General features: G+C 47.7%; 2 protein-coding genes across 15 annotated transcripts in view; both read right to left on the minus strand.

Annotated features, from left to right (window-relative positions):
• The window catches only part of TULP1 (TUB like protein 1), a 39,272-nt gene extending 27,545 nt beyond the window's left edge, over positions 1 to 11,727 (minus strand). Inside the window, exons 1-2 of one of the 2 annotated variants that reach the window (XM_048827088.2) lie at positions 10,484 to 11,727; positions 4,894 to 4,942 (exon numbers count right to left, since the gene is read on the minus strand). In XM_048827088.2, the coding sequence (XP_048683045.1) occupies positions 4,894 to 4,942; positions 10,484 to 10,530 (96 nt within the window). In that variant the 5' untranslated portion in view covers positions 10,531 to 11,727. Of the gene's footprint in view, positions 1 to 4,893; positions 5,796 to 10,483 lie in introns of those variants that run through there. The other variant, XM_048827087.2, reaches the window with a different exon arrangement.
• A 13,623-nt stretch (positions 11,728 to 25,350) lies between these two features.
• The window catches only part of FKBP5 (FKBP prolyl isomerase 5), a 50,843-nt gene continuing 49,234 nt past the window's right edge, over positions 25,351 to 26,959 (minus strand). For all 13 annotated transcript variants that reach the window (XM_075121969.1, XM_048827094.2, XM_048827096.2 and 10 more), the window contains one exon: positions 25,351 to 26,948. In XM_075121969.1, the coding sequence (XP_074978070.1) occupies positions 26,862 to 26,948 (87 nt within the window). In that variant the 3' untranslated portion in view covers positions 25,351 to 26,861. The remainder of the gene's footprint in view (positions 26,949 to 26,959) is intronic.

Raw genomic sequence — 26,959 nt, forward strand, 5'->3', positions numbered from 1 at the left:
CACTGTGGCCCATTGATGCAGACTCTCAATTTACTCCGGTGGAACAGAGATCAGAATCTGGCTCTCCAGATCACAGCTGAGGCACTCTGGAAGAGAAACACACCCTGTAACAACAGCCCACATTGCACATTGCCAGGTAGTTTTGTGGTTAAGGCACTGGGCTGGGACATGCCTCTGCCACTGACTTCCTGTATGACTTGAGCAACTCACAGTGCCACTCTGTGCCTCAGTTTCCCCATCTGTACAATGAAGACAATGGTTCTCCACTTCCAAGGGATCTGAGAGTTGATCCATTAATATTTGTGAGGTGCTCAAGCACTAGAGAGAGGAGTAAAGTTAAGTTGATAAATAAAGTCCAGCCTACAAGGCTGTTGATCTTTCACCAACACTAAATTCTTTTAGAATAAAGATGGAAACAGCCTCCAGGAGTAACAGTCGTTCTCTCTGCACAGGGGAGCTGCATTTTATCACCCTCTCTGCCTGAGATACTGAGGTCAGCAGGGATAATGCACTAGTCCCATCTTACAGGTCAAAGACCTGCTTTACGCAGCATCCGTGGGCACGACCAGTACTGTACACAGGGACACCAAAGTGCTGCTCTACTTAAGGGCCGGGCGGCATTTCTGGGACTACTTTCCCCGGGCGCGAGGGACTCTAACCTGGGTAGATCCCACCATTTCCCCGATTCAGCCGCTCCCCTGCCCCCAAGCCCTGGGCTGCGGCAGCCAGCATCATTCCACCATGGGATACTGGGGCCTGGTGTGGCAAACCCTCCCCTCTCCAGCCTCCAGGTGACCTGAATGGCAGTTCCATGCATGCAGGTGGTTATCATTCACCTATAGAGCTTCACCCATGTGCATGCGAGGGGCTGCCTGGGGGGTGCCTACACGGGCGTGTAATTCACGCTAGTATGGCTCCATCGATGGTCGCAGTTCTAGTGCAGACAGGGACTGGGCCGGCTCAGCAGGATTGGCTGACGTGATGGTAGAGACAGGTCTACACCCTTGCTGGAGCTGCACCGGTGGGGATTTCTGGGTCGGCGTTTGCCTAATGTAGCATTTTAGTTAGACCTCTTAGGTCCTTTGGTCTGGCTTGTTGTAATAGTTTAAGATTCATCAATTTTCCATACCCTTTTGTGACTCCTGACTTAAAAATCAAGAAAAACCCTTCCCCTGAGGATTTCACACCACTCTAAAGAAGCCTGCAAGGTAAGGAAGGATCGGTCCTTCTATTGTGCAGATGGGGAAACTGAGGCATGGAGCAAGGAAGTGACTTGCCCCAGGCTACGCACCACATCAGTGTCAGAGCTGGGGCTAGACCTCCATCTTGACTCCTACTCCTGATCTCTAACCCTTAGAGAACATCTCCAGCTCACCCGATAAATATATATAACCCAAATATTTGGGTTTATAAAGTGGCTCCTGGGAAACAAAGGGGCGTATTTTCCCCACTGACCCTTACCTTTCCCATGGACATTTTTAGATAGGTCTTGATTAATTTTAGCTTGCTGAAACTCCCTTCGTTAGCAGCCACGGTTACAGGAAGACAGCAACACACGCGGTGCTATTCCTGTGTTAGGGAAACTCACATCTAAAGACCTTTTGCGAAAGTAGCTAAGGAGATCAATGGGCATTTTCATTTCCAAGTCATCCATAAAGATTCACTGGCAACACCCGGTGAAGTGCTCAATCTCGTTCTCAAAACTCAGTTTAAATCTCAGGGTAGCTGCTTGCTAAGTTTCAAGCGTGCCTTTCTAGGGCTTCACTGATGAGACTTCCCAGTTTCTTGCTCATACTTCTCCACCTCCACTGTACTTAGGCCTCCTCTCATCCAGTTGTGTTAATACTGTGTGTAAGACAGGGTTTATTCCCCCCCACCCACCCCACTGTTGCTCACACGTTCTTGTCAACTGCTAGAAATGGCCCACCTTGATTATCACTACAAAAGGTTTTTTTTCTCTCCTGCTGGTAATAGCTCACCTTACCTGATCACTCTCCTTACAGTGTGTATGGTAACACCCATTGTTTCATGTTCTCTGTGTATATAAAATCTCCTCACTGTATTTTCCACTGCATGCATCCCATGAAGTGAGCTGTAGCTCACGAAAGCTTATGCTCAAATAAATTTGTTAGTCTCTAAGGTGCCACAAGTACTCCTTTTCTTTTTAAGACAGGGTAGGAAACCTTGCATCCAAAAACTGTTTCGGGCTCTGATGAGCTTTCGTCCTTTGCAAGTTTGCCTGGAATTACTTTCCTCACCTCTCTCTTTGAGCTGCATGGATATTCCTAACGTTTCGGTCTGCGAAGCAGCAGCTCCCATCCTTACACCTAACAAACCCAGAAAACCTTAATTCCAATAAAGCGTCTCGAAGGCCAAGTAGTAAACCACAAGTCATTCGCACACCAACGTCTGGTCTCTACCATTTTTGCTCACAACATTAATTTTTGGTAAGATAGCAAATCACATCTCAGCTGCGACAAGAAACCAAAACCCTGCAATGGTGGTTTGTAAGCAATCAGCTTCCGACTTAAGTTCTGCCATAAGATTGCGACCAGTTTTGTTCTCATCTAAAGTGGCAAGAACACCCTCGACCTGATCTTGTAGCAGACAGGCTGCCTCGATCCTTGCTGACCATCTGGTTGTGCTTTGGCACTTTAATATAATGCTCATATGTTTTTTCAACACTTCCCTGCAATGAACAAAAGCGGCAAACAGGGTCTACAATCTTTGAACGATTCCACAAAAATAAGACAACTTGGGGAACACCTGCTGACCAAGATTCAGTGAGCAGGCAGCATGTGGGATGAAAGATGTAGACTGATTTCCCAGCTGAATTAGATTTTGAACACCTTTGTATGCTGAAGCCAGGTGAGCTCTGTTGCCGTAGTTTTGTCCCCAGCAATCAGTCATATCTAAACCATCTTTTTTCAGCTTCTCTAAAATAACCTCAGTAATCATAGAACCATAGAACATCAGGGTTGGAAGGGACCTCAGGAGGTCATCTAGTCCAACCCCCTGCTCAAAGCAGGACCAATCCCCAACTAAATTATCCCAGCCAAGGCTTTGTCAAGCCTGACCTTAAAAATCTCTAAGGAAGGAGATTCCACCACCTCCATAGGTAACACATTCCAGTGCTTCACCACCCTCCTAGTGAAAAAGTTTTTCCCAATATCCAACCTAAACCTCCCCCACTACAACTTGAGACTATTGCTCCTTGTTCTGTCATCACCTACCACTGAGAACAGTCTAGATCCATCCTCTTTGGAACCCCCTTTCAGGTAGTTGAAAGCAGCTATCAAATCCCCCCTCATTCTTCTCTTCTGCAGACTAAATAATCCCAGTTCCCTCAGCCCTTCCTCATAAGTCATGTGCTCCAGCCCCCTAATCATTTTTGTTGCCCTCCACTGGACTCTTTCCAATTTTTCCACATCCTTCTTGTAGTGTGGGGCCCAAAACTGGACACAGTACTCCAGATGAGGCCTCACCAATGCTGAATAGAGGGGAATGATCACGTCCTTCAATCTTCTGGCAATGCTCCTACTTATGCAGCCCAAAATGCCGTTAGCCTTCTTGGCAACAAGGGCATGCTGTTGACTCATATCCAGCTTCTCGTCCACTGTAACCCCTAGGTCCTTTTCTGCAGAACTGCTGCCTAGCCACTCAGTCCCTAGTCTGTAGCACTGCATGGGATTCTTCCTTCCTAAGTGCAGGACTCTGCACTTGTCCTTATTGAACCTCATCAGATTTCTTTTGACCCAATCTTCTAATTTGTCTAGGTCCCTCTGTATCCTATCCCTACCCTCCAGCGTATCTACCTCTCCTCCCAGTTTAGTGTCATCTGCAAACTTGCAGAGGGTGCAATCTACTCCATCTTCCAGATCATTAATGAAGATATGGAACAAAACTGGCCCCAGGACCGACTCTTCGGGCACTCCGCTTGATACCAGCTGCCAACTAGACATGGAGCCACTGATCACTACACACTGAGCCCAATGATCTAGCTAGCTTTCTATCCACCTTATAGTCCATTCATTCAGCCCATACTTCTTTAATATGGTGCCCTGCTTTGGCGTGGAGAGCAATGAAATCTGCGAAGCATTAAAGAGGGCTCTGAATGGTCCATTTGGGGCACTTGTTGGAAGGAAAGAGCAAAAACCAAAACAAAACATGGGGTCCTGTACATGCCTGGTTCTACTGGAACCATTTGAACCCCCGTTCACATGGGCCTGCTCAGGCCCCAAGTTCAGAGCTGGACAAGAATTTAGCCAAAGTCTTGGCTGCGGGTGGTGTAGGGGAATCAAATGGGGCCACACTGTGCATAGGTGTGTTTGGGTAGAACCTGCTAGTACAGACTGCAGAGAGGGCAGCGTGTCATTCCCAGAACTCACCGTTAGTTCTAAGAGCCTCATATACAAACACAACTGCTTTATCAGAGCACAAGAGACTGGAGAGTCCCTCAGTTCTGGGCTCACAACCCATATCCACAGTTTAGCCCATCTCTGCAAAGCACCTTCTCAGTCACAAAAAGAAAAGGAGTACTTGTGGCACCTTAGAGACTAATCAATTTATTTGAGCATAAGCTTTCGTGAGCTACAGCTCACTTCATCGGATGCATACTGTGGAAAGTGTAGAAGATCTTTTTATAGACACAAAGCATGAAAAAATACCTCCCCCCACCCCACTCTCCTCTTCCCAGCCCTGCCAGCAACCTCAGTCCAGGAACACAAATCGGTACCCGAAACAGACGGCATGTCTGAATCTCCTGCATTCTCATCAGCTACTCTCCGAAACTGTGTGAGATACTGCTGTGATGGGAGCCATAGGAAAACCTAAGGCAGGCAGATGTACAGGGGCTTAGCGTTAGGCAGGAGAAGAGTGGGAAGATTTTCTTACCTGCTTGTTAAGTTTCTGCTTCTGGGGGCTCCCAGGTTCCTCAGTCACACTGTGGAGGGGAAACAGCGCAATGAGATGAAGGCCTGTGTCTCCAAAAGCCACAGTGACTTTGCATGGCTCCATTTTCGAGGGCCCACCTGGAGTGGCCTTAAAGGCCGTACTTAATTTGTGCCAGGGCTTGGCAGTTCATAGCCCCAGCACCTCTGGGCTTGGCAGTTCATAGCCCCGGCACCTCTGGGCTTGTGGCATCAGTTATAGATGTAAAAAAATTGCTTGAGCCCCGGCACCGCTTTCATTACAAATTAAGCACTGCTTAAAGGGGCTTGATTGTCAGTGGATGGATGCTCCGTGCTGTCTGATACAGCATGCCTCAAGCTGGGCTCCCAACAGTGGAAGCAGCCAAAGTCACCAGTCCTGTTAGAAAATCGTGGTGAGGGAAACAAACTTTGACCCTTAGGTTTACATCAATCCCAGCTGAGAGAGAAGGAATCCACTGCCGGCTCCCACTCCCCCGTACACTCCCTGCCCACCTCTTTCTTCTCTGGGGGCTAGAGGGAATACACCTTGTCATAAATATAAAGGGAAGGGTAAACCCCTTTGAAATCCCTCCTGGCCAGGGGAAAGCTCCTCTCACCTGTAAAGGGTTAAGAAGCTAAAGGTAACCTCGCTGGCACCTGACCAAAATGACCAATGAGGAGACAAGATACTTTCAGAAGCTGGGAGGAGGGAGAGAAACAAAGGGTCTGTGTGTCTGTCTATATACTGGTTTCTGCCGGGGATAGACCAGGAATGGAGTCTTAGAACTTTTAGTAAGTAATCTAGCTAGGTATGTGTTAGATTATGATTTCTTTAAATGGCTGAGAAAAGAATTGTGCTGAATAGAATAACTATTTCTGTCTGTGTATCTTTTTTGTAACTTAAGGTTTTGCCTAGAGGGGTTCTCTGTGTTTTTGAATCTAATTACCCTGTAAGATATCTACCATCCTGATTTTACAGGGGGGATTTCTTCATTTCTATTTACTTCTATTTTTATTAAAAGTCTTCTTGTAAGAAAACTGAATGCTTTTTCATTGTTCTCAGATCCAAGGGTTTGGGTCTGTGGTCACCTATGCAAATTGGTGAGGCTTTTTATCCAACATTTCCCAGGAAAGGGGGGGTGCAAGTGTTGGGAGGATTGTTCATTGTTCTTAAGATCCAAGGGTCTGGGTCTGTAGTCACCGAGGCAAATTGGTGAGGCTTTTTACCAAACCTTGTCCAGGAAGTGGGGTGCAAGGTTTTGGGAAGTATTTTGGGGGGAAGGACGCGTCCAAACAGCTCTTCCCCAGTAACCAGTATTAGTTTGGTGGTGGTAGCGGCCAATCCAAGGACAACGGGTGGAATATTTTGTACCTTGGGGAAGTTTTGACCTAAGCTGGTAAAGATAAGCTTAGGAGGTTTTTCATGCAGGTCCCCACATCTGTACCCTAGAGTTCAGAGTGGGGGAGGAACCTTGACACACCTCTGTACCCAGAGAGCATTCTGCAGACTGGCGTATTACAGGTCACTAACACAGGATCTCTGAGCAAGAGGTGGACAAGCCACAGAGGCACCCTGTGTGCCCTAAGTTGCCACATGCTGTTTCCTATCTCCTTTATTTCCCACGGGTCTCAGTTCCCATTCCCATCCTTGCCTGTTCTTCCGGCTGCTCCCAGAACCTATGGCTGTTTGTCACGGTAACAGAGAATTTGGGAACATTTACAATAGAAGAACCAGCAAATGGACCCCTAGCAAACCCAGCTGCGCAACAAGGCAGTTCAAGGACATGCAGAACAGCTGCACCAGCTGTTAAGGCTGGGGGGCGGGGGGAGGAGAGGGAGAGAGATTCTGCTTCTAGTTTATCCCAGAAAGTCTAATGCTGCTCAGAGCTGGAGATGTGGAGTGGGGTGGGTGATGGCAGACGCCACCGTCCTCTGGAGAGGTGACCCTCTCATTCCAGCAGATGGCACTGCAGCCTGTCAATGTAGCTAGTAATGTTTATTGTTAAATACACACACACACACACGCATGCACACACACAACAGTGGCTGTTGGGAGAAGGGATCCTTTGGTAGGCTTGTAGCCCAGTGATCAGGCAGAGGAACCCCAAGGGGCATGTTTTCATGCATTTTCAGACCAGCAGGGATCAACCAGTCTGCCCTCCTGCCTAACCCAGGCCAGAGAATGTCACCAAGTGACTGATTCCTGCATCAGGCCCACGAGTGCTGGCTGAGCCAGAGCAGATCTTTTAGAAAGAGACACCCAGCCTGGATTTAAACACCCCGCCCCATCCCCGAGTAAGATATTCCAGGGGTTAATTACCTTCACTGGTAAAATAATCAATACCTAGATACAAATTGCACCTCATATCTAATCTGAATTTGTCTAGCTTCAACTTCCAGCCATTGGATCGTTGTCTGCAAGATTCAGAAAGCTTCTCTCCCGTTACAGAGGAACAGCCGTGTTAGTCTGTATTCGCAAAAAGAAAAGGAGTACTTGTGGCACCTTAGAGACTAACCAATTTATTTGAGCATGAGCTTTCGTGAGCTACAGCTCACTTCATCAGATGTATACCGTGGAAACTGCAGCAGACTTTATATACACACAGAGAATATGAAACAATACCTCCTCCCACCCCACTGTCCTGCTGGTAATAGCTTATCTAAAGTGATCAACAGGTGGGCCATTTCCAGCACAAATCCAGGTTTTCTCACCCTCCACCCCCCCACACAAATTCACTCTCCTGCTGGAGATAGCCCATCCAAAGTGACAACTCTTTACATAATCAAGTCGGGCTATTTCCTGCATAGATCCAGGTTTTCTCACATCCCCCCCCACCCCCATACACACACAAACTCACTCTCCTGCTGGTAATAGCTCATCTAAACTGACCACTCTCCAAGTTTAAATCCAAGTTAAACCAGAACATCTGGGGGGGGAGGGGGTAGGAAAAAACAAAAGGAAACAGGCTACCTTGCATAATGACTTAGCCACTCCCAGTCTCTATTTAAGCCTAAATTAATAGTATCCAATTTGCAAATGAATTCCAATTCAGCAGTTTCTCGCTGGAGTCTGGATTTGAAGTTTTTTTGTTTTAAGATAGCGACCATCATGTCTGTGATTGCGTGACCAGAGAGATTGAAGTGTTCTCCGACTGGTTTATGAATGTTATAATTCTTGACATCCGATTTGTGTCCATTTATTCTTTTACGTAGAGACTGTCCAGTTTGACCAATGTACATGGCAGAGGGGCATTGCTGGCACATGATGGCATATATCACATTGGTGGATGTGCAGGTGAACGAGCCTCTGATAGTGTGGCTGATGTTATTAGGCCCTGTGATGGTGTCCCCTGAATAGATATGTGGGCACAATTGGCAACGGGCTTTGTTGCAAGGATAAGTTCCTGGGTTAGTGGTTCTGTTGTGTGGTATGTGGTTGTTGGTGAGTATTTGCTTCAGGTTGCGGGGCTGTCTGTAGGCAAGGACTGGCCTGTCTCCCAAGACTTGTGAGAGTGTTGGGTGGGGGGGATGTGAGAAAACCTGGATCTATGCAGGAAATAGCCCGACTTGATTATGTAAAGAGTTGTCACTTTGGATAGGCTATCACCAGCAGGAGAGTGAATTTGTGTGGGGGGGTGGAGGGTGAGAAAACCTGGATTTGTGCTGGAAATGGCCCACCTGTTGATCACTTTAGATAAGCTATTACCAGCAGGACAGTGGGGTGGGAGGAGGTATTGTTTCATATTCTCTGTGTGTATATAAAGTCTGCTGCAGTTTCCACGGTATACATCTGATGAAGTGAGCTGTAGCTCACGAAAGCTCATGCTCAAATAAATTGGTTAGTCTCTAAGGTGCCACAAGTACTCCTTTTCTCTCCCATTAGGTACTTACAGACAGTGATCAGGTCTCCTCTAAAGCTACCCCTTTGTTAAGCTAAATGGATTGAGCTTCTTTAGTCTCGCTGCAAAGGCAGGTGGGTTTTCCAGACCTCAGTCGTTCTTGTGGGGTTTTTTTTTTTTTTTTTGGTCCTGAATCTGTCAACATCCTTTTTGAACTGTGACCATCCTTCCAGCCAAGGATGGACAGAACCCCTTTCGGAGCCTGGGAATGCCAGAGGGGGTGGTGCTGATCCCTGAGAAACTTCTCTGTCATCGCTGGCCCAGGAACGGATGTTTGGGTCTCTGACATGGCAGGCGACAGCCAACCTTTGGTCCTTTCCGGCCCATTGTGGCTGATGGAGATGGTGAATGGCAGATTACTGGCTTCACTCCCTCCTGGGTTTTGGAGCAAGCATCTGTTTGCAGTCTCACAGATTGCTGCTCGTTTTGGAATGGACTAGGAAGCACCAGCTGGCCCAAGAAAATTCTGCAGGCCTCTCGTCTAACTCAGGTGTCTGGAGCCCATCAGAGCCCAGTTTCCTGCGGGACATATAGGAGTCCAAGGAATATGTTGGCTAGGGCAGCAACAAAGAACTGGGTTCTGTAATCAGACTCACATGTCCAGAGCGTGCCAGTGACTCGGAGGGTGTACCCTGGGGGTGCGTAGGGGCTTGGGTACTAGCTCCATGCTCCCAGGTACAGCCAGCCTCTCTGGTAGGCGAGCCTGATGACAAAGATCCCTCAGCACAGTGTTTGCATGCAGCCAGCCCCAACAAACCCCTCCGAAACAGGAGACCTCTGGAGCAGGCCCCTGCCCCCAACCCCCTCCATGAGCAGCTCCCGTTCTTCATTCTTTGTTCAACAGACTCTGCCTGCTTACAGGCAGGAGGGTTTCCCGTAAGAACAGGGCAAGTTTAGTCGAAACCAAAACCTTTCCTCGGAGATTTCAATAAAAATTTTGATGGGCCCAAAGTCGATAAAGTTGATACAAAATGTGTTTATCGTTTCAGTTCATTCCGTTTAGACTAAATTTGAATATGAATAATATGATTATATATATCATACAGCATCCTGTTTTGACATGATTGAAAATAAACCTTTTGATGGCCCTGAATTGACGTATTTTAGAATTTTTGTTCTCTGGCCAATTTCATCTCGTTCTTCCGATTCCAGATGAATAGTCCCTCCCCCCAAAATATTGAAATTTCCCAGGGAATGGAAATTTCCCTCTCTGGACACTCTAGGTCTGCTGACTGATGACTGTAGAGTATCCCTCCCCACAGGAGGGAGTGGGATGGCATCTCCCCAGAGCAAGAATGAGGTACACTAATAGATTGTGGGGGAACCCTAAAATGGTAGGCTCCCATTGGGGTGCGTGGGAAAGCCTCTCTCGTCTTCCATAAGCTTTGGATGAGGCCCTGAATGAACATGGAGAGACTGGTTTCCTGGAGAGCAAGGTTCGTCCAGATCAGGGGTAGGGTCTACACTAGGGAGACGTCTGTTTGACCGAGGCAATGCTCCCTGACTGCTCAGGGGTACAGAAGCGCCGAGGCTAGAAACCCAGGCTGCAGTATTCCGCTGTGACCCTGGAGCCTGATCTGCAGACAAACACTAACCCCCTGCACCTTCTCCCTCCAACCAGGACCATGTCAAATGTGTGAGAGTAGCCAGGGGCAGAAGGAACCGAACACTCACCTGTCTGAGGTCCACACCTCATGCAGGATCTCCGATTGGAGGGGCATGGCAAGCTGCTGGCAGGGCTCTGACTCACAGGGAAGCGAGGCTGGCCCAGACCTGGAGCACAGAGTCACCTTATTGGCAGGTGTGAGGCTGGAGCGCTCCCCTCTCCTCGCCCTGATGTTCTTCCTCTCCGGCACAGACTTGAAAACACCGCACACAGACAGGGGTGGGATTTTAAATGCAAGACATGACCAGCTACAGAGTTGACCCTGTCTGGCTGGGGAATCCCCACTCTGGCTTGCCCATTAATCTGCCCCAGCCTCACAACATTTGCTTATTTCGATGAAGTCGATTAGCCGGTCAAATTCATTTTCTCTGTTACCCACCAGCACTGCAGCGGCCCAGCCTTCAGCGCAGGCAGCTCTGCGTAGTGCTTCGGCGGCCGCGGAGAGCCACAGAGAGGATTAACTTTTTATTTCTCTTGAAACTCGGTAATAGGATTTTAGGGGCTCATGGCCAGGCAGCCAGGCCTCCGGGGAGGTTCTATAGAACGCAGCAGCTGTTACAGCAATTCATTCAAACAGGGGCCAAGAGAGCTTGATGGATCCCACGCTATACCGCTGTGCCTCTGGATGAGCGAGCGTAAAATGCACGTGTGCCGTGCACAGAGAGAGAGACACACACACACAGGGTGTGCGCGTACACCGTTAGTGGGTGCGAGTGCACAGCACACAGATCATTTCAATGGCACCTCTCTGTGCTGAACGAAAGCTGGAGCAGGGCATAGTGTGGCCCACGCCAGGCTGGGATGGAAAGAGAAGGGAGCTAAAGCCGGATACATGATCAGCTATAGAAGCAGGGCCATTCACAGGGGAGAAGTCCCTGTGGGTTTGTCTCCACTGCGATCCGAGGTGTGACTGCAGCATGCGTAGTACCAGACTAGCCTTCATCACAGCTAGCTGTACAAGCCTATGAGGGATCCCTGGATATGTGTTGGAGCAGCAACAGCAGGGAGGGAAAGCACCACAGGCTGGCTGCGTAGATTTTAAGGCCAGAGGGCCCATTCTGAACATGTCTGAGCTCCTGCATCGGGTTCATCATTTCCCGGAGTTACTGCGGTGCGACAGAGAGTCCGGTCTGCTTCCCCATTGACTCACACCGTATAAACTACTGTCAATCAATGGCGTTCCACCAGTACGAAACCCGCGCGAGAGGCAAACCAGGCCTAGGATGTCTTCGGGTCAGTTACGCCTCGCCCTCTCTGGCATCACAGAACCCCCCCCCACCCATTTCCATATGCCCACACTGCAAGCGGAGGTGTGCCCGCAGCACACGCAGACATATCCAAGCTGGCTTCCATCTAGCGTGGCGACCTGCAGACAAAGCCCTCAGCACCGCTGGGTCGTCAGCACTAATGATTTCACCCACGTGGCCCCTCCCTCCCCTCATTTTGGTGGCCTGATGCCAATCGACATGGGCAGGTTCATCTTAAACACAAGCAGGCAGCAGGGGATTGGGCAAGCTATTCTGGGCACTCCAGACCCACATCGCTCAGCCTCGGAGACAAGGGATTTCAATCCTGATCTGCTTAGGAGAAACAATCTGACTGAGCTGGGCTCCTGATGTAACCGCCCTGCCAGCCTAGAATTGCTGTGGAAGACAATATTCTGGGGCCTGATCCTGCACTGCCTTACCCCAGTGCTTAGGGGAGTCGAGTCTGACTGGTGTGCAAAACTTGCACGAGATATAGCATCGGGGCTACATCAAACTGAATCTTCAGCTGCTTTCCAGCGTCAAACCCCGCGGGCCAGGGGCTCGGTTCTGTGTAGCTAATCCCTTTACCTAACTATGCCACGCTCAGCACTTCGCATATTCAGGCCCCGCTTTCCGCTAGCAGAAGCCGAGCTTGCAAGACCTGGTAGCAATGAGTCTGCCCGCACAGGGGTTCCAGCCACCAGGGCTGGATTAACCCACAGGCTAATAAGGCTACAGCCTTAGACCCTCCTATTTTTAGGTCCTACTGGTCAGGCAAGGGCTGGGGCCATGGCCAGGTCCAGGTGAGGGAGAGAGAGCTTGTTCCTGCAGCTCTGCGGGAACGCTTCTGCCAGCAGGGAAGGCAAAGCAGCCCCCTGTGGCTAGGAAGGAGCTCAGCCAGCCAGCAGCCTGCTGTGTCTGCGAGAACACACTGCCAGGGATCCGGTTCACACTGGTGACTGGACACTAAAAATCTGGTTACCATGGGGACCCGTGCCAGCCGCAGGCGTCGTTTGAGCAGGCATTGCTCCCCCCAACTCCCCCCATCCCCGATTTCTCCGGAGCACTGCTTGGCTGTCAGGGAGGGAAGAGGCTCCCTCTGTCCCTCTCTTGGGTTGAGGCTGGCAGGCAGCTCCAGGACGCTGCGGCCGGGGTCCTACTGCCCGTCACCGTGTTCTTCCATGTGTGCTGGGTCCCGTTTCTGGACAACTGGTGAGTGCCGGGGTGGGGGCAGGGCAAGGGGGTGGCGGAAGGAAGAGGCAGTTCCAGAGAGGCAGAGTGTGGAAGCTTGCACAGAACCTGGACACACGCTATCCAGCTCCTGTCAGGACTACTGCCCCTCCCACGTAGAAGGAACGAATTCCCACACATTTGTAGGAAAACCAAACCAAACCATCCCATTCTGGATACCAGTCCTTTAACTTTTACAGAACCTTCCAGCGAGGGGCTTCAGAGTTACGATGCACTGTATGCAATACTGTATAGAACTGTACTAAAAATCAAAGACATCCAGCCTTTTTCTTTGATGTATTTTTCTGTACTGGGATGCACAGGTCACCAAGTTCTTTCCTTACGCTCAGCCTAGCTCCACAGGCCAACGCATCTTTGTACTTTTAAGAGGTTGCAAAAGCATTGGAGGAAGCTCAACACACAATGTTGTAGGTTTCTCCCTCCCCGCTCCCTCAAGGATTTTAAATCCACTTCTTAGCAGGCTATGATAGAAAGACTGGCTGAATAGGCTAGAGGCTGGTTCTCTAGCAGTTCAATCCATCATAAAAGTACCTCACATTTGATTTCTTTGGCGTTTCATTCCAAAATCTTAAAGCTAAATAAACCTGAAGTTAGTCCTCATTTTTCTGCCCCAACTCAAACTAGCTTCTTCCCCAAGTGGAAAACGTTGGGTAAGCATGGGATGTGATTTGAGAAGGGAAGGAGAACACAGGCCAACTCCTGCTCACAGTTACCTGTGTAGCCTTATTGACTTGAGGGAGAACAGATTTTTGCACAAGAATAGATTTTAGTCCCTTCTGCTTTTTCACACCTGGTAAAAGCAGAATCTCATTCACTTTCCTCCCCTAAACTCTGAGCACTTTAAGGGAAAAAAAAAATAAGCAAGGTCTGCTTGATTTACACGTGCAAACGAAACAGGAAGCTCTCCCTTCATTCTACACCAGCCTTAAACAAACACCAGACCTGATGTAACAAGGGTGTCACCACAGCAGCCTTGGCTGGACTGTTCTTTTGAAAGATCCTTAATGGTTCTTTTAAGATGCTGATTTTTAGTGAAGTCTTTTTGTTCAGGGGGGCAGAGAACACAACAGGGAATAGTCTGTTTTGTCAACTCCTCATCATTCAAAAGCTGAAAGGCTTTAGATTAAGTTTGTTTAATGTTTGTACAGTGATTCTGAAGAACTAACATAGCACAGAAGTGCTAAATATTATGACTGGGCAGCCATCTGAAGATCTGTGTCACTTCTATCTGTTACCTTTTTCTTACAGAAAGCTTAAAACAAACAAAGGCAAACTGCAGGGGGCTGGTGCACACGGAACTCGTGCTTAAAAAACCGCATGTCAGAGCTGCTGATTGCACATCTAGAATAGATGATACTTAGCCCTGCCACGAGTGCAGGGGACCGGACCAAATGACCTCTCGAGGTCCCTTCCAGTCCTACGATTCTATTCTATGATTCTCACTGTGGCAGAGCTTGGTGACAGAATGGCCTGATGTGGTGAATCACTGCAGTTTAACTACACAAACTGGGTATCATCCCACAAATACTATTTGGGTTCACCGTGAAAACAGTAATTCATTGTCCTCAGCCAGTGCAACATGGGGAGGCAGCTTTCAGAGCAAGACAGCCTAAAATACAACACCACCCAATGTAATTTCCCCACTACTACTTCCTCTACTTCAGTGGATTTTACACCTGAGTGGTTTTCTTTTACATAATAAAAGCTGGCTGCCTCCCAGAGTGAGACAGGGCCTGTGGTGTAGAGTCCATAGCTCAGAGGAAACACCTGCAGGGCTTGGCTTTGCACTCTGCCATGTGGAGAGCTGCGGGTAGAAGCACAAGGCTGAAAAAGGTGAGCAGGATGGAGCATGTTGCAGTGTTCATCCTCATACAGACGAGCACTCTACTACATAGGAGGAAGGAACCCCAGGAGGACAGCGTAGCATCCCCCGTGCTACCTCTTACTCAGAAGTATCTGGAGAGAAATGTTTGACGACTTCCCTCCCATTAGCCTTAGGCCCCTCATAACCTTAATCCGGCCCTGCCAGCCACACCCTGGGGCTCAGAGCCAGCCGGAGAAGCCCAGAAACGGGGTGGGTGCCGGGCACGGAGGGCATGTAGCCAGAGCACCCATACAACGAGCTGAATCGGGGCTCTTTCCAGGCCTGGAACCTCTGGGAGGAGGCAGTACCTGTGCCTGCCCTCCGTCAGCGTGAACACAGATGACAGGACAGTCGACAGGATTCCATCCCTCTCTACCCAGGGGGGTGAATGGATCCCAGGAAATGATACAACCATTCAGTGCTCTGATCGAAGACAGAACTTTCTCCCCTCTTTTCTGTGTAACAGCATCACCAGGAACCCTGAAGAACAGACAGGCTAGTTGCTAGCAGCTGGCTGTACTATCTAATCCATCTATGTATTTACAGGGGTGCAACTCCATAGCATCTGGCATTCCCTTTGAAGTTACTTCGTTTGCATATTATGCAAGCAATCACATCTCTGCCTGACTGAGCAGGGTCATTGGGTCTTTTTTACCTGTTGAGGTGACAGAGGTTTTGGTTTTTAAATCTGATGCGACTCAGCTGTCAGGGCAGATCAATGGTATTGTTGACTTTCCCATTGTCACGCGACTGTCACGGTTGAGTCCCAAAGCCAGCACAATGTGAGTGAGAGATGGTATAAAAACTTACGGAGAAATGGGATGGAAACAGACTGAAAGACGAAATCTATAGCATGTGCAGCCTTCAGTAGGTTTGTAATGGAAAGTCAGGCCCTGATCCTGTCCCCTGCGCCTGCGCAGAGCTCCAGCGAAATCAACAGGGCTCTAGCCTCGTGCATCCGATTTGGGAGTCAGGGTAGCGTTTCTTGTGACCACTTGAGGGTCTGCACAATGCAACAGAAACCTACTCAAAACAAAAAACATTTATCAAGAAATGCTATGGGGAAAGCTCCAAAATTCCCTAGGTTAGCCCGAAGGGATGCAAGATATCATGTCATTGCACTTAATTTCTTGTATTCGGCTTCATTGTCAGCACCGATGAGCTATTTTTCATTCAGCAGGCCGTGCATCGTCTCTCAGGGCTGTCTGCTGACGTCAAGAGTTGGGCGCCCTAGAGTTTTCTGACTGTGAATATGAAGACCAAGGCCTTGTTTACAGGTGGTAGGAGTCAAAATGTCTGTCCACTGGAGATAAACTCTTCCCCTATTATAGCAAGGACCAGAGTAAGGAAATCGCAGCCACTGATTCAAGCCTAACGTATCCTGAGCCGTTCCACTGTTAAATCATGTTGGTTTCATTCATTTAAATGTGTTAGAATAGGAAACTTTCATACCATTTCCACTACTAAACCATGAACGACTCCCTGAGTCATTTCTCAGCTCAACTCCTGCAGTGGCTTCACCCCCAGATTTTGGTTTCTTTTCTCCATTTTATCTTCCAGAATCCTGTAGCCTGGAGGACAATTTGGGACTTAGCCACTGTTTTTCCCCATCTGTTTAGCCAAAGAGGCAAGTTTCTGGCCCCATTCCTATTTCTCAAGGCGACAGAAGCATTGTCACCGAACTGGAGCTGTAGGAATGGGATCAGCTACTCCCTTGGTTCAGCCATATTTCAGTGGAGTTACTTCTGATCTACCTTGGTGTAAGTCAGAGTTGAATGGTGCCCTGTGTGCTAATCACCGAAGTCCGAATCCGTGCATGTTGGGGCAGAATGTGAACAGTTCAACAGAACAAAACAATCTTGGAGGAAGAATATTCCTGTTGGGAGGGGAATGCTCCCCTAAGCCCACATTGCTACAAGCAACACTTGGTAAAATCCCGGGGGTCTAGAGCTCAGGAGATGCTAAGGCCATTGGCTGCTAAGGCAGTGATGGTTTATTAACGAAGCGCAGGTAACAGCAAGGTGGCAAAGACAGGAAGCACCGAGACCACACAACGCATACGGTGACGCTCTTGAAGCCTTCTCAGCTCTGCTGGAGTTGAGCTACGCAGCAGCACTGCTTCCAAGAATGGGCCACGATCCCTCCTCGAACCCAGCGCCTAGAGCTGAACTCTGACCCTCAGGTTAGTACAACTCTGACCTATCTGCAGCAACCATCCTACTTAATGCTCATGGTGTGTTCTGCTGGGTCTTATTTCCTAACCAGCTGCATCTTGTGCCACCAGGTGGCATCACAATACCATTTATCTATTTGAATGTCGTGGTTTCGAAGAGGAAAGGGGACCCGTGTGATGGGCTGAGGCTAGGGAGGACTGCAGTGTGTAAGCCCTTTCCCTCCACATCAAACACCCTCTCCAAACCAATTGCTCTTGTTATTCTTTGACCAGGCTAATGCATTATTCTTAGCAAGCGATTCACTCTGACTGGCATTTGGCAATCACAGCTTACAGCTTCCAAACCAGCAGCTCCTTCACCTACAACATCCTCCCACTCCTTCAAATCTTTTTTCCAACACTCGCTTCCTTGCCACCAGAATCCTTCCTCCACGCCTCTCCACAGCCACCTGCCAGAGCACAGAAAACTCTACCCCAGCTCCCCCATGTTCAGTCCCTCCAACCCACCGCTTCCCCAGAAGCCAATAAAGGTGGGCATTGCAGGAAGGCTAACAAATCAGGGGGTGCTCTCCCTTTTGAGCCAGTCCTCAGCCAACTGCCCAGCATGGCAGTAGAGTGATGTGCTGCTGATGGTATCTCCTCCAGCAGGGGATGTCACACCAAAATTGCTAAGCAGCCATGGCCCTTAGACATCCATCATATTTTGCACAAGGGTAAGGGAGTTAGCCCAGGCATCCTGATTGAATTCCACTCATGTGCATAACTACATTCTGCCTAACTCTCTCCTTCGTGTCTCATTTTAAAACTGCTGTGTAGTGTCGCCGTGCATCATTAGACCGTCCACCCCAGAGGCAGCTGCATCTCAGCAGTGGGTGATGCTGTACACAGCTTTCAAAACACTGGGCTCCTTTACTGTTGTACCTTTTCACCCCGATGGCAGCGATACTTAATAAAATAGCCAACAGGCCTTCACTCAACTGACTGTCTCAGCACCCTGCAAAATGGTCAGTTAAACACAGACCAGTGCTCAAGTTACATGAGGTCAGCAAAGCAACACACTCATTTTTCATTACCCGAATGCTTAGTAAAAACAGACAACCGCAAGTAAAACCCAACCATGCATGCACGGCTTCTCGGGGGTTCAGTTTCACTTCTGATCTTATTTTTACAGTCATTACGTATACACTTCTAAGAAACTGTTTGCAACGTAGGAACAGACTGCCACTATAGGAAAAGTTTTGCTATAAATTAAGCAAGAAGTCACATTATGAGATGTTCTCGCTTGACACACAAACACTCCTCTCCCCCCACACCCGGCTTGGTGAGTTTTACAAAGCATAGCATGCAGCAAAGTGCTTCTTAGGTGCTTTGACACTGAGGTAGGAACCATGTCATGTACAATGGTGACAAATCAGTGCTTTGACCTGTATTTTCATGTGCTGGGTCAAACTGATCCATCACCCGTGGTTATTGTAGAGGAGGGAATCCAAGTCAGTAGTTGAGAGACTGGAACTAGGAGGTCTGGGTTTTTTTGTCCCAGTTCTATTTAAGGCTCGTTGTGTTAATTCACTCAGCCTCTCTGTGCCATCTTGGCCCCCATTTATAGAAGAAGCAGCAAACACACCCCTACCTCTACATCTTGTGAAGCTTGGTTTGTATTTGATGAAGGGCATGGATAGCCTCCGCGCAAAGCATTTCTTATGTCGTATATAAGAAATAACACTAGCAAGATTGCACCTTGTTCATGCTAAAGGCATCCAATCCAGCTGACTGGTTTTGAAGAGCAGAATTTGGCCAGTAGGGAAGCTTTTAGGAGTTTGTCAACTCTCACCTAAACTGGGATAAGTGTAGTTGTCAATACTTCGGTGGAAGGTCTCATGGAGTTAGTGGCCTCTCCTCTGAGTCTGGACCAAACCAATGTGCCAGGTGGCACCGTGCTGGTGGAAGTCACGTCTTTTGGAGATGGTCCCGATCACATCTGTAATCATTAAAGATCACATGGCGTTTTTCATGAGACAGGATGTGAATGGGACACTGGCAGGCCAGGTGCCAGGATATGCCGAAATCCCCATGTCTCAACTGAACGTTGACAAGGACGTTGCTGGAATCAGTCTGGCTCACCTGCATGTTACCATCATTCAAATAGGTATTAGCCTTCTAAGAATGTATTTAGACTTTACTGAATGCACATGAATTGCTGCATGCTTTAATCTCACTTAGAGCATCTGTAGCTTTTGGAACGGGCATTTCCTTACATACCATCAACAAGAGGACAAAAGGGTGGGTTGTTCTGCCCTCCTCCCCTGAAGGTGAGTCAGGCAAGTGGATTCTCCCCTCCCACCATCAGCTGAGCTTTGCAGCTCCGGGTATAAAACCTCTTAAAAAAGGGAACTGATTATTGCTATGCTGCTTGGATTCCATGGGGCAGGGCTTTTCTAGGCATAAGCAAGAGATCCTCAGTTGCTTAGCCTGGGTTAGCCCTAACGGACACACAGAGCTTGCAGATCATAGAAGCGTCTATGACCTTTTGAAACTTAAGATTGGAACTCATTTGTCTCTTTACGTTTACCTGCTTTAACCTTGTAAATAATTCTCTAATTTCCTCTTCCCATTCATCATGCTGTATATAGTTTATTGTAAGATTGGCTATAAGCATCGTCTTTGGTGAGAGATCAAAGGTGCGACTGACCTAGGGTAACTGACAGGTCCTTTAGGACGGGGACTAACCTGAATAGTGCTGTGACCCTTGGTGGAAAGGTCTATATCTATCACAAAAGTGTGCTTACCTGGGTGGCGAGATCAGAGTACCCTAGGGGACTGTCTGTGACTCCTGGTTCAGGCTGTTCTAGTCCATGAGGATTTACACTTGATAAGTGGTTTGTGAACTCCAAGTGTAGGACTCACCACCAGTTTGGGGTTTGTGCCCTGGTTCTAACAGTTTGCCCTGACGGTGGCAGTCATGCTCTCGAGTCACTGAGGACAGCCTTACAGTCAGCTAACAGATCCTGTCTGAATTCCAGTTTCTGGCCCATACATCCTGGCCCCTTTAAATTCCCCTCTGCAGTTTCAGTTCAATACAGGATTTTTCGTCATTTCCTCTCCTATATGGTTTCATAGCTTTGCTGTGCACTAGTAGGTAGCTGCCAGGCTGTATGACGACACCTCCATGATCCTGCCCCTTCCTGGTAACACAACCATCTCTAAACAGGGCCCAGAGAACCTCTGAAACCATTCATGATGAACACTGGGGCAGATCTCTGTAGGCAAGTGGGAATTTAGCTAGGACGCTGGTGCTCAGACCTCCTATTCTTCAAAAAGGTGCAATAAGATTTAAATTGGCCACATTCATTAAAGCCAAGAAACTGACTGTATCATCCATAAGTTTGCACCTCTAGAAGCGCAGCATCCCCAGCCATAGGAGGGGTGGGCGTGTTTATGATTCAGCAGTCCAAGGGAAGAGAGCAGTTTGCTGAATAACCAGTGCCACCACCTGAACAACCAAGGTGTACCCTGCCAATCTCCCATCCACATACAGACCAAGCCCAACCCTATTTAGCTTGCGATAACTGACAAGACTGCAGTCAGCAACGTTACGCAGCAGACACTCAGAAGACTGTTGAGCAGATTGTGGGTGGCCAGTGTCGAGAACCCCACCTCCACAGGCAGAGGTGTTTAGGTGCCATATAGAACATCTGAACAGTAAACAACACACAAGAAAACACTCCTTGGCAGCAGGCTTGGCCTAGTCTCTACCCTGGTGGCCTGCAGGGTTGTGGGAGGAGAAAGAGAAATTTTATATCCTAACTTTAAAACAAAGACTGATCATATTGTAAGTGATAATTAGATCTGCATTTATGCAAGCGATAGCAATGATACCCAGGAAACATCCAGGGCCCTTAGGGGTAGTTAGAAATTTCTGCCCTTAGGCGCTCTCTCTCCCTGCTCAAATGACCAGATGCAATACAGGGCTCCCTCTTCCTGAGCCATGTCAGGAGCGGAACAGAGGGTTCACAGGAGGGACACTGGGCTTCAAGATCACTTTCTAGTTCCATCCTGTTGTCATCCAGCTGCTGGTTTCTTAGCAACCCCTCCTCCTCCGCAAAGACATGCAGGAGAGAACCAGTCCGTTTACAGAAGTAAATAAGGAAAGATACCGTGCAGCTAAGGGGCTGATCTACATATGCTTGCCCGCTGGGAATCGATCCGCTTTTACAGTGAGCACGCTACCCCCTCCCCCTTCTATGCTCACCTCAGAGCACTGTGGCAAAGAGAGAGAGAGAGCTATGAACAGGTGCTGAAATCTTGCCAGGTACTCTCTAGCTAGTGTGGTGGGGGGGAAGCCCCAGGAGCTCCAGCAGGAATAGCAATTCTACAGCATGATGATGTACAATTCAACATCCCAGCCTAACTGGAGAGCAGACACTGGTGCAATGCACGACAAGGAGGTGGCTGCAGGGTGATACCCAACCTACAGAAACACCGCAGATAGAAGGAAGGCTTCTAAAAAGTATAGCTAACCTTCCTCGCAGTGTTTTCACTCCTGGTATAGGATGCACGCCAGTGGTTCTCAATGGGTACGTGTACTCCTGGGGGTCTTCCCAGGGGTACATCTAGATATTTGCCTCGTTTTACAACAGGCTACATAAAAAGCACCAAAAGTCAGTACAAACTAAAATTTCATAGACCATTATTTGTTTATACTCTTACTGCATACTATACACTGAAATGGAAGTCCGATATTTATATTCCAACTGATTTTATAATTATATGGTAAAAATGAGAAAGGACAATTTTTCAGTAGTGGTGGCTGTGACACGTCTGTATTTTTAGGTCAGATTTTGTACGTTTTTACGGGAAGTAAAACATGGGGGTACGCAAGACAAATCAGACTCTTGAAAGGGGAACAGAGTAGTCCGGAGAGGTTGAGCGCCACTGATCTACACTTCAGAATTCTGCTGGCAGCTCAGACAGCTTCTCCCATTGGTGAGAATGAGCAGTTTAGGGGGACGGCAAGAAAAGCGAAAGGAGAATCAGATGCAGAGAGGGGAGCCGGAGTGACGGAAAGCACAGCCGCCTTTCCCGTGGGGGAGAGCTGCAGATGAGCTGGGCGGTTGTAGGACACCAGACGGCTGCTGCAGGACACAGATAGCAACAAAGAGACAGAAAAACTGTCCAACGTGATGAGTGTTTCCAGCTTTGACACACCCAGGGATGTAACGTCCCCCCTGCCCCCAGGATAATAAATGCTTTAAAAACACTAACAGGCATGGCCAAGAGCCCTGTAGCCCCTCTAGTGATGAGGGGAGAGTTGCCAGTAAACCTCCCTCAGAACCATCTGCCTCAGCAACAAAGTATATGCACCAGTGGCAAGGGTCACGGACTTGTAGGCTGCCCATTCCTCACCTCAGTGAGACCTGGATAGAAATTAAACCAAATCCAAGCTGAGGCACAGGAGGAGCGGAACACTAGGGTTGTGTATTTCTGCAATATATTGAATTGAGAGACACCTGGTGGTGCTCTCTGCCCAGCCGTCCACAACGTGGCAGCCGGAGCTGGAAAATGACTGGCGCCGTTCGTTTGGAGATTTTCTTTAGTAGCTGTCCAAGTAACATTGGCTTCAAATCCTGCAGTTTTGGCTTCACAAAATAAAGAGAAAAGGGTTTGCTTTGCTTTCAGCTACATCTTTATTATGATGTAAACAGAGGAACACACATGCTTTTGACCAGGCTCCTAGGACTATAATAACCAGGAGCATGTGCCATAAATACAGCCCCACTAGCCCTCTGGCGGAGGAACCCTGCCTCGGACTGAAAGATCCAGATGCCCTTATTTTTTCATTTGAGGCTATTGCAGTTATCAAAACAGGGAAGCCACGTGGTCACTTGTGGCTGTGTATCTGTGTCTCCCCTCTCCCCAAGGCACCAAACCTACAGTAGCATGGAGGATCCAGAGGCCAGGCTGAGTGCTGGGGAAGTCTCCAGCAGGTGAAACAGATGAGCTCGAAGGATACTGCAGCTTCAGGCAGCGTTTGAATGAAGAGTAAGAAAGGATGCTGAATTCATCTGGTCTGTGCTCTCCCTTTAAAGTGATGGGGTCTGGACTCCCACAGCCTTTGCAGTGGGGTACAGGAAGACCACCACCACTTACAGATACACTAAATTCCTCCCTTCTTGCTCTCTACTCCCTTTATGGCCTGCAGAAGGGACAGGCTGGATGAAGCAGCATATGCTGAGCAGAGATGGGGTCCACTACCATGGAAGGGGAAGAGTATCTGGGTAACCTCGTGAGACAGGCTTTAAACAAGGTTCAAGAGGGGCAGGAGACAAAAGCCCGAAGGTAAATCCAACACATGGAGAGCTGGGTGAAGGGTCAGACTCTGGGAGGAACATGAGTAATCATAACAGGGAGAGACAAGAGAGATTATAGAGGGGAATCTAATGAACATCTTAGATGTCCGTATACGAATGCAAGAAGTATAGGGGAATCAACAGGAAGATGTGCTCGTGAATAATCACAATTATGACACCTGGCATCACAGACTTGGTGGGATAATTCACATGACTGGAATATTGGTACAGAAGGGACAGGCAGGGAGAAAAGTGCTTTGGATAGCAAAGGTGGACACTAGGGAGCAGTTTATGACAGAGGATTGGGCAAGTGGATTGAGTAAGAGGCTCCGTTACCCTAGAAAGGGAATTTAGATGAGAATGGGGAGAATCTTGTGCATATTACAGAAGTGATGTGAGACCACGTGACCTGAGTCACCTTCATTCTTGTAGCTACAGCCCACTTAACCAACTACTGGTGATATGTATGAACACAAGTGTGGCATTTAAGGCTGGGTGTCCCAGGGCCACGGCAATAAGATACAGCACCTTCCATCTCTGTCCCCAGTTGAAAAGTGGCTCAGTTGCACATATATAACAGATAACTGTTTGGCCCTCAAGGAAATCAGTCCGTCCAGTCCGGATCACAAATGGTCACTTAAGCACACTGGTCTCATCCAAGATTCAGTACTGAACGGGCAAGAAGTCTTACCTCCCTGCTCACTCCTAAAGATGGTACCTTTACCACCAGGTTGGTGTTAGGCATACTGGAAAGACTGTGAATTGTGGGGAGGGGAGGGACCACTTGCCTGGCTGGATAGAAAGTTTGTCTCCAAAGCCCTGTCTACACTAGAAACCTTTCCTGTGGTGCAACAGGCGAACTGAGGTCAGTTGCACATGCACATTGCACATGCAGACAAGGACAAAATCTACATTCAGCCAAACATGGTTTGTCTTTCCCATCTCTTGCAGATACACTGCATTCGGCACTCGTTTAGCCATACAACTTAATGCATGCATGAACTTTAGAAGTTAGTTTGCAGATCCCTGTAGAAGCAGAAGTCCTTTTATAGTGGCAAGGAAAGCTTTCCAAGGACCAAACTGCTCACCCATCCACCGGGTCAGATCACCTTTGCTGTCCAAAAGCATGCAAACTGATGATTAAAGCCTCCCAAAAATACATTCAAAATGAGATGACAAGGTCTGACTAAATTGACACAAGAGGCAGGACATTCAGTGTTCAGACTCAAATGCTATATTGAATCTACTTCACTGTGGAGCTACCATACAGTAGATGGAACAGTCACTCAAATCCCTGCAAGGTTTAAAGAAGACAAGGACAGATTTTAATCTTCCCTGGTTTGTGGGTTGAAGTAGCGTTCTTCCCATTATTTAAGTGTCTTGCTTCATGGTGGTTTATATATATATTTTAAAATACAGTCGTAATAAAAAAGGGTAAGTGCAAGTAAAGAATTTGAGTCTTCCCTCCCGATGGGCCCTCTAGCGTATCAGCTGATTCATTCAAGGGGCACTGCTCTCCTGTTCAGGACAAAAATTCAGACTACTTTAAAATGTCTATAAAGTGGGGTTTGGGCTCTAAGTTCTAAATATATTTAACATTGTTTAAATCCATTACCAAGTTGTTTTTTTAAAGCTGCTTTCCGTTTTGATGGGATCACACTGAAATACAATTAAATGCAACCAACTCCCTCTACTATGCCCACAGGAGAGGCTAAATTCTGCCCTTAAGTACATAACTGCCAATGAAAGTCAATGGCACCTTTGCACGGGTACACCAGGGCAGCATTAGCATGTGCCTTTATATAATGAACGGACTCCATCACTAGGATCAAGCAGATTTTCAAATTGGTTCCATCATCAACCATGCACATTCCCCATGTCACAATGCAAGGCCGAGAGACTGAGAAGTGAAGAGAGAGAGCCTGCTGGTTTCTACAGCATTAAGGAAAAAGAGCAAAATAAAATCCTGTATTTGCTAAATGGAGAATAAAACTGATAGGAAAAGAAGTTTTATTTTCAAGCTTCAAAAGGGGGTATTACAAACAAAGGAGAGTAAATAAAAATTTAAAAGCTGTTTTAAAAAGGTAGTGACAGTGTCCCTTTAAGGTAGAAGTATGTACTAGGTTTCAAAGGAGCCATAATAGTGTATGCTGAGAATGTGTATTCCCAGTCAGATCTGTAAGTCACAATGTATTTCTGTGCTTTGTAGGTTATTAATAAACAAATACAGCTCTCACCAAAACACCAGTGAGTGCTGGATAAAAGCTATACATTGGCAAGCTATGATTCCTGGTACCACGTATGTGCAGCAAGAGACCAAATAACCGTTTTGAACCACAATATTTCATCTGCCCTTTTTTTTTGCACAACCCCCTAATAAGCTGTAAACGCCATTTAAAAAAAATTAAACCTGCAGGTTGTAAATTAAGCATCTGAAAACAGCAGCTTCTGAAAACAATTGTTTGCACACCACCAACATTAAAACGTGGTGCAATTTTTTTTTAAAACGTAAATAAATTAACTTCCAGAATGAAACACTTTTTAAAAGCCAAATTATAAATCCCTAAGAAGAGAGAGGAGTTCTAATGGAAGTGATGAAAAACGTAACTGAAGCAGCACTAGTGGGAGTGCCATTGTAACAGTTTCCGAAAAGGAAATGGGAAAGTCATGATGAAATGCAGGACTTTAATGCCGGTTCCTGTCACCACATTGTAACATCCCCAGAAACGTATCCAAGAAACCTCCCGACAGAAACCAACCCCCAAGAGGTCATCACCACTGAACGTAACCAGAAGAGCTAGATCGTTCAGTCCCCTGTGCTACAGAAACCTATTTGAAGTCTATACTGGAGTGAGAGAGAAGAAAGAAATTACAGGAGAAGGTAACCTCTCTGCTTCTGGCTTTCAAGTCCATAACACTGCAGCACACAAACCATGGCACGCTGCCTTTCACTTTGTTCTAGTAGGTACAGCAGGATACCCTGACTTGGTAGCACGTGAGTCAAATTTGTTTTTAAACAACATCATAGGCCCAAGTTGTGCTATTACAGTACAACCAAATGCAATACTGAATTGTACAACTGATAGCTCCTACATTCTAACTCATTTCAGAGGACCCTGCACATTGTATGGAAAATTGACATGAGCTGAAATAAGCAGGACTTGAGCCGTCTCAGTCAACCCTCTTAGTGCCAAGTTTTGTTGTTTTTTTTTTTGTTTTTTTTGTCATTCCCCCTTTCTTTTTAAAAAATATTTGTTCCACTTGGGGTGGTCCCACCGTCCCTTTGCTTCTGCTCCGCTGCTGACCATGCTCACAGCAGAAGGGCTGTTTAAACATTTTTGTTTGTGAAGCTGTGGGTTAGGCATTTTGCTTCCACGATCACACAAACTGTAACAAGCTTTACAATAAACACTGTGGAGTCCTGAGTTCCGCAGAAACCTGTTTTGGCGCAGGCCAAGTTCATAAGGATCAACTTTCCACCTTCTCCTCCATCGGATGTGCCCCTCAGACTTTGCCTTCAGCCACTGGAGTTTTTAGCCCCTCTTCACATGTTGCTTTCTCCGCCTCGTTCTCTCCCACGGCTTTGCTGGCCTGCACAACAG

The sequence above is a fragment of the Caretta caretta genome, chromosome 21 (genome assembly GCF_965140235.1).
Source record: "Caretta caretta isolate rCarCar2 chromosome 21, rCarCar1.hap1, whole genome shotgun sequence".
Taxonomy (NCBI): Eukaryota; Metazoa; Chordata; order Testudines; family Cheloniidae; genus Caretta; species Caretta caretta.